General features: G+C 41.6%; 1 protein-coding gene across 1 annotated transcript in view; it reads left to right on the top strand.

Moving 5' to 3' along the window:
* LOC123978608 (jnk1/mapk8 associated membrane protein) overlaps positions 1-6,280 on the top strand; it is a 36,354-nt gene extending 30,074 nt beyond the window's left edge. The window contains exons 5-7 of the mRNA XM_046061937.1: positions 3,131-3,312; positions 3,835-3,911; positions 4,774-6,280. Coding sequence (XP_045917893.1) covers positions 3,131-3,312; positions 3,835-3,911; positions 4,774-4,992 — 478 coding nt within the window. The 3' untranslated portion in view covers positions 4,993-6,280. The remainder of the gene's footprint in view (positions 1-3,130; positions 3,313-3,834; positions 3,912-4,773) is intronic.
* Positions 6,281-8,260: the final 1,980 nt, after the last annotated feature.

Below are 8,260 nucleotides of genomic sequence, written 5' to 3'. Positions count from 1 at the left end.
GCAGTCTGAAGGGGAGATGTTAGCTAACTTAGCGCTAACCGGCTTCACTTTTCCAGCAGGTGGGAAACAACAGACTTTTCTTGGTCTTGAGAAGCTGGGACTGTAACAGACACCGTATATTTACTGCCAGAATATTTTCCTCCGCTCGCGTTCACCGTCACTTTCTGCCACTCGGACAATCAAACACTGATTCAGAGTTACGCTGCTCTTATAACACAATCTGTCACGCATGTTCTGCATAGAACGAGGAGAGGAAGCGAGCAGAGCATTGAGTGCTGCCGTGCTCACACAGCGTGTAAGTGAAAACATTTGGAGCAGATAGTTTAATCCGTACTGTTGTCTGAGCTCTTCATTTTTTTCTAAAAGTCACTCAGCATTTGGATGTCAGAAATATGATTTATTTAATTGACACCATCACAGTTTATATCACTTCACTATAGGCCTATTTAACTAGTGTTATTTTGTTTGTGGACATTGCGCCTTGGCCTGCTTCATCAGTGAACATCAGTTTCCCATTTCTGTCTTGCTAATGTCTGAGTGTAAGGTGGAAAATTCCAGTCTGTGTTTTTTATAAATATACATGTTTAGAGTTTCAGCATTTCCCCTACCATTGTTTAAGCGCCTACCTGCACCCCCCCTGGAAGCTGCAGAAATCACCGTATGGAATCGCGGAAATAAAATGCTATTAACAGTAAAACACAGAATATCATGGAATCTGCCAAAATATTGAGGCAGTTTACAAAAATCAGGGATTTCCCTAGTGTTCCCTAGCCAAACAAACAGAAAAACTATGCTGCTGTGTTTAGGTGTTTCCAGGCTGCCTCTGTCCTCTCTCGTGTGTTCACTCACATAGACTTCACTCAGCATATAATGTTACAAGGCGCGGACACGGTGGATATTTTACAAGCACGGACCCGGTAAAGCAACAGTAGAAACTAGAACGCAGATGTTGGTTTCGGTTGTTTGATCGATTGTCGATTTATGCTACCTATCGAGATGTGCTACTTAGCGGTACAGTAGACATGGAGTGAGTAGTGGTGCAATATAAAATGATTCTGTAGTGGGAGCATTATTTGATAGGGGATATTAGTCTATCAGAATACGCTACCCCTGAAATGATGTTATAATATAATCAAGAAACAGAAGACGTCACAATACTGTAAGAGTTGTACCTTTATGGGATTGGAAATGGGAACACATCGACAAGGCAGCATAGATCGTCAGAACACCGGCATGTGGCTCACCTGCTGCCGTGATAACCGATCGCAGGAAAACTCCGGGAAAAAGACGAGTTCTGTGTCTTTTGGGTGAGTTTATAAAACATACTGCTGATGGAGAAAGTCAGGGCAGCAGAGAGGAAGAGCAGAGTGAGCGACCAGAGGCGAGTGTGCCTGAGTGTGGGGGGAAGAGAAGTCTGAAGCAGGTGCAAAGCAGGTAGGTTTAAAAAAATTAAAAATAATAATAATGTTAGTGGGGAATAAAACCTGCTTTCACAGGGCACACACCTGGTTGCAGTCTTATGTGACATTTTGGTCTGTTTTGATGAAATGGTCTATCAGCCCAACCCTACTGTCAAGTAATAACCTATTTGATAGAGGACAATTCACAATACATGTATTGCAACTATGCATTCATTGTGAATTGTCCCTATTAAATAGTATTAAAGTATTTGAATAACTAACTGTTATGATACATTTATTGTGAATTGTCCCCATAAATAATTGCACATATTTAAATATTTCTCTATTGCATGATGCATCAAATTCATTTTATATTGATTCATATGTAATTTTTGAATCTTTGAAATTTTATTCATCCACCACATGAATACGCACTCTTCTGATGACTAAATGTGCTTAAATTGTAAAACACAGAGAGAATAAATTGACATAAACATTTAATGAGCAGTTGCTAACATTATCTGGTGCAGTAAATAATATTAACTTCACCAGTTAACGCGATCCCCATTACCAGTGACCCAGTGTTCCACCAGTATTATGTCTTAAGGGTATATTAAGCCTGCAAGAAAGGATGTAATGCTAGACAGCAAATGTGGAGCAATTTTATTTATACTACTCTTGATGCAAGGCGGGAGCAGCCAGCTATTTTAGCATGGATCTACCACTGTTTGCTTCGAAATGTTCAATTTCGATTCATTGATGTTTTACCGATACTCCAGTACAGAGCTTCTCCACCGTCTCAGTCGCTATAACTTATGTGACCCTCATAAAATAATAATGCAAAATAACTGTGCAGGACAACAACACAATGAAAGACCCATTCACAACAGTAAAGTTACTGACTGCGGTCTAACTGTTAAAGTGTGACACAATCTTGTTATAACATTCAGTCCAGCTCACTTACAGTCTCATTATCATCCAATACTTTTAGCTGTGCTGACATTGCTGAGCCTCCGGTGACAGATTCACAGATGGTAAAGATAGTTACTGAAAAGCAGCAGGCGAGCCAAGGCCGATTTATCACTTTGGCTTAATGCAGCAAATGTAACGTGATCATGTAACGAGCATGGATTAGTTCAAGTTCAAGCTGATAAAACTATTATACAGTATACTATACAGTGGGAGTTTAGCTGAGTTTGCAGCATGTTGTGTGAAGCTGTTCTCCCTGTCGGTCTATAGCCGCTATCACACTGCCTTTGTTTCCGGTAGTATTGTGCTGATATGCGGCTCGCTGCGCTGGGTGAACGGTACGGAGCCGGTGTCGATCTGCCTCTGAGACGGGAACGTTGAAGTAACAGAGCCTGAACACTTCTGGAGAAAAGCCACAGCCTGCATGCCCGTGTTTCCGCGTTGATTGTGAGATCTCTGTATGAAAGCTGTTGTGTTTCGGATTATGCTCACTCATGAGCGATCACGCGTACGAGCACACACCTGGTTGCAATCTTAAAACCGCACGATTAGTGGCCGCTGAACTGAAAACTCCATAACACCCCTTTAAGACATGAAATGTATGGTGACGTGAAAAATGTGGAGTAAAAAAAATGAGTTAGAATATCTTTAGCCCAGATGCATTTAAATAAATGGCCTTAACTGTATGCCCCTATTTTCTGATATTTTATCCTTCACCCCCCACCTATTTTGATGTGCTGTTTTTTTTGTGTCTTCCTCAGCTACACCATTGTGTTAATTTACTACGCCTTCTGCTTGGTGCTGATGATGCTACTGCGTCCTCTGTTGGTGAAGAAGATAGCATGTGGTCTGGGCAAGTCCGATCGCTTCAAGAGCATCTATGCTGCTCTGTACTTCTTCCCCATCCTCACGGTGCTGCAGGCTGTGGGGGGAGGACTCCTCTGTGGGTATTAATGACGGGCAGCAGAATTGAATTTGCTATCTAATTGACCCTTTGCTAAGCCACTCCCCGAATACAGCGCATTATAGGACTCGTAACATTATATAACCCTACTGTTTTTGCTTTTCAATGATTGTAATAGTGAATAGGACAGTACAGGAATACAGTTGATCCTTAATATTGTTGTCCTCTTTCTCATTAGTCAACAATTCACTTTTACTCTTTGTTCGGTAGGGTTCAGCTTCTGTCATTATTTTTTACACGTCAGTTTGACAGCCTGAATACAACCTTCAGAGGTATAATGCAACTGCACAACTGTCTGCTTCTTTCTGAGATCACCTTTTCCAGCACAATATTTCTCCAGGGAGTGCAGTAACCTGCTGCGCCGTGAAAGTCCGACAGGTCCAACAGTTTGTCGGACTTAGCGACTGTAACTAAGGAGGCGTGGCTTAGGAAAGGGTCAATTCCAGGGGGATAATGCTTCTTAATTGTGTAGGTTGACCTGTGCAGCTGTGTATGTTTCAGATTATGCCTTTCCCTACATCGTACTGGTCCTCTCTCTGGTCACACTGGCGGTCTACATGTCTGCCTCGGAGATACAGGTACAGCACTTAATTCAAAAGATATTCTTGTCACCTGTCATTTTCAGTAAGTAAAAGTCAGAAGACAAGTAGTTTAATCACAACTAATTAATATATTCATTAATGTAAAAACAGTCTGTTTTAAATCATTTTGTTTATTTAATTGTAGAGTACTTAAAAAAACTGAAATATGACCAAAATTTAATTGTGAATTAATCATGGATTTAAATATTAATAATTAGGCTTATCATTTCTATTTCTTGTTTTTCAGTTTAATACTATTTGAGTGCATTAAATTCTTGCCCTCAAATCATAAAACCTTTTCACTTTCAATTTCACAATCACTTTCATTTAGAGATGTGGAATCATGTGCTCCCCCAGAATGAAATGCCAGTCGAGCCCACAGGGCAGCAAGGAGCTGTGACGCTAACCCATCCTTTAAATGCATATTGAATCAATCAATTTATAATATTGTTGTGGTTGCACATTCCAGGTTTTCAGGAATTCAGAAAGAAAGGTTTTTCCCAGCTGAATTGAGGCACAGGTGTTTTAGGACTGAACCAGTGTTCTCCAAAATGGTGCATTCCTTGGTGCTATTTGTCTTGATTGACTGATTTTGCATCACTGCCATTGGATGTATAGACTATGGATATATTTAAAAATAATAAAAAAACAAAGCACATCTCTCCCAACTTTTAAACTAATAGCATATTCATGAAACACAAACAAAAAGATCCAACTCTGAAATGGCAGTTAATTATTAAGTCAACAAGAATTTACAAACGATCTACCTTGATTGAGAATGGTTGACTACAGTCTTCTGATTGGCTACCCCTTCTCTCTCTCTCTCTCTCTCTCCCTCCCTCCCCCCCACCACCACCAGTCTTTTAAGAACCTGATTGCTAAGAAGAAGCGCCTGGTAGTCCTGTTCAGCCACTGGCTGCTCCATGCATACGGCATCATCTCTATCTCCCGACTAGACAAGCTGGAGCAGGACCTGCCGCTGTTGGCCCTTGTGCCCGGCCCCGCCTTGTTCTACATAGCCACAGCCAAGTTCACCGAGCCCAGCCGAATCCTGTCTGAGGGTGGCAACGGACACTGAGCTGACCAGTCCAACATCAACAACATTTTACAAACTGCTCTTGTCAAATGTTTCAGCTTCTGGTACTGAGCCGTCAGGCTGCTGGCATCAGTGTTACTGAGGAGTCCAGCGGGGTTGAATGTGATGAAACCAGTTAATGGTCATATAGTGACGACTTTATGGTGTGCAAGTACATTAAGAGTTAAAGTTGGACAGTAAGGGGTAACTACTCTAGGATTTGTTTTAATAACTGTAATGATGCACACGATGCTTTCCCATCAGTTTTACTTGGACTGCTTTATGATAACTATACTTTCACTCTTTGCACAGTCCAAGTTTAGAACTGCTCACTAATCATTTTCTGCTGGCATGGTTGCGAATAATGTTTCTATTCCAAGCAGATTGATCTTTCAGCTGTCTCCTATAGTCCATAAAAATAATGACAAATACCAATGAGCAGTTACCACGAGAGTCCAAAAGTGATGTCTTTAAATGACTTCTTTAGTTTGATCGACTATCCAAAACCCAAATGTACACTGAAAAGCTGCAGCCAGACACTGTTTTAGTCTGATAAATGAGCTCATCAGTTCATTGATAGTTGACACCTTTTTGTACTACATTTTAGCTAGTTTAAATCCTGTTTTTGGAGAATCAAATCCTAAATGCACTATTCCCATTTTACCTGCCTGTGTTATATGTATTAGAGATCATCTCAAAGTGAGGTGAGAGACTTTTTTGTTGCATTTACGTGCTTCCTGTACATTTTCTTGTAAATACAATAAATGTTGCTCAGACCACGTCAGGTAGTGTTGAAGAGATTCACTGTACATAATAAAAGTACACCTCAGCCTCACCCAGCCAGCTGAGGCCACAGACTGAGGTTGGGTAAGGGGAAATGTGTCAGTAGTGTCACTGCTGTGTATGTATTATACACTGAAATACATGGAAGCACCTGTCTGTTATTTTGGTGCTTATGTGATGGCCTTTGTTGCTTTGGTGTAGCTACCTGTTTTTTCACTGTAACTGGTGAGTGTTGTTGAATCCGAGTAGTGAGCCCTGTCGATATAAACTCAAACCTCCTGAATGAGATTTTGCTGTGTCACTGGACAGAAGACATTTTACTGCCTCATGCAAATCTAATCCAGCCCCACCGACACCATGCTGATACACAATCCAACCACACCAGTCTGTTTCCGGAAGCCGCTAGTTTTCAGCACTTTCTGTAGTAGAGAAATTGTATGTGCCAAATGTTGAACACACAGGTTTGCTGGTGGTGTAATGACGAAATAAATAACTTGCCATATGATAATTCAAAGTGTGTGAATATGTTTGGAGTGTGTATATGTCCTACAGGAAGTGGAGACAACACAAGCAATACTGCTGCAGCTGTTGTGGTGGCACACTGAGCTCTGTCTTTCTGCCTCTTGCCTGTAGGGAAAGCAGTTTATTAATAGGTAGATTGAAGTGATATGAGGGGATTGAATTTGGCAGCAAAACGGGTCTAAACCCGATGACATTTGATCTCTGAAGCTGATGTTCATGGGCACTGGTTGGTCAGTATGTTTGAGACTTTGTGAGCACGGCATGAGGGACTGATTTCAGTTGATCACTCAGAACTGAGACTGTGTCCCCATCCCTGCTATTTTACAGTTTTTACGATCACTATGACAATCCTTTTAACAATTTAAACAAATTTCCATAACTCTCAACACAGTTAGCACAACATCCTTCTGTGTAGGCTATAAAATTAACACATTTCTTCTTACTGTGACAGAAAATGCACAAATTTAAAATACTTGACCTTCTTTTACTGAACCTTTAAAAAAATAAGATATCATCATATGCCATTTAGCATTACATAACAGACTGATATGAATCAATGGTCCTGTCGTACATACAGTGGGTACGGAAAGTATTCAGACCCCTTTAAATTTTTCACTCTTTGTTTCATTGCAGCCATTTTCCAAAAATCAAAAAAGTTCATTTTATTTCTCAGTAATGTACACTCAGCACCCCATCTTGACAGAAAAAAACAGAAATGTAGAAATTTTTGCAAATTTATTAAAAAAGAAAAACTGAAATATCACATGGTCATAAGTATTCAGACCCTTTGCTCAGTATTTAGTAGAAGCACCCTTTTGATCTAATACAGCCATGAGTCGTTTTGGGAAAGATGCAACAAGTTTTTCACATCTGGATTTGGGTATCCTCTGCCATTCCTCCTTGCAGATCCTCTCCAGTTCTGTCAGGTTGGATGGTAAACGTTGGTGGACAGCCATTTTCAGGTCTCTCCAGAGATGCTCAATTGGGTTTAAGTCAGGGCTCTGGCTGGGCCATTCAAGAACAGCCACGGAGTTGTTGTGAAGCCACTCCTTCGTTATTTTAGCGGTGCGCTCAGGGTCATTGTCTTGTTGGAAGGTAAACCTTCGGCCCAGTCTGAGGTCCAGAGCACTCTGGAAAAGGTTTTCGTCCAGGATATCCCTGTACTTGGCCGCATTCATCTTTCCCTCGATTGCAACCGGTCGTCCTGTCCCTGCAGCTGAAAAACACCCCCACAGCATGATGCTGCCACCACCATGCTTCACTGTTGAGACTGTATTGGACAGGTGATGAGCAGTGCCTGGTTTTCTCCACACATACCGCTTAGAATTAAGGCCAAAAAGTTCTATCTTGGTCTCATCAGACCAGAGGATCTTATTTATCACCATCTTGGAGTCCTTCAGGTGTTTTTTAGCAAACTCCATGCGGCTTTCATGTGTCTTGCACTGAGGAGAGGCTTCCGTCGGGCCACTCTGCCATAAAGCCCCGACTGGTGGATTGCTGCAGTGATGGTTGACTTACTACAACTTTCTCCCATCTCCCGACTGCATCTCTGGAGCTCAGCCACAGTGACCTTTGGGTTCTTCTTTACCTCTCTCACCAAGGCTCTTCTCCCCCGATAGCTCAGTTTGGCCGGACGGCCAGCTCTAGGAAGGGTTCTGGTCGTCCCAAACGTCTTCCATTTGAGGATTATGGAGGCCACTGTGCTCTTAGGAACCTTAAGTGCAGCAGAAATTTTTTTGTAACCTTGGCCAGATCTGTGCCTTGCCACAATTCTGTCTCTGAGCTCTTCAGGCAGTTCCTTTGACCTCATGATTCTCATTTGCTCTGACATGCACTGTGAGCTGGAAGGTCTTATATAGACAGGTGTGTGGCTTTCCTAATCAAGTCCAATCAGTATAATCAAACACAGCTGGACTCAAATGAAGGTGTAGAACCATCTCAAGGATGATCAGAAGAAATAGACAGC

Source organism: Micropterus dolomieu, linkage group LG11, assembly GCF_021292245.1.
Source record: "Micropterus dolomieu isolate WLL.071019.BEF.003 ecotype Adirondacks linkage group LG11, ASM2129224v1, whole genome shotgun sequence".
NCBI lineage: Eukaryota > Metazoa > Chordata > Actinopteri > Centrarchiformes > Centrarchidae > Micropterus > Micropterus dolomieu.
Note: the sequence above shows the minus strand (reverse complement) of the source record. Positions and strands in the feature narration are given on the sequence as shown.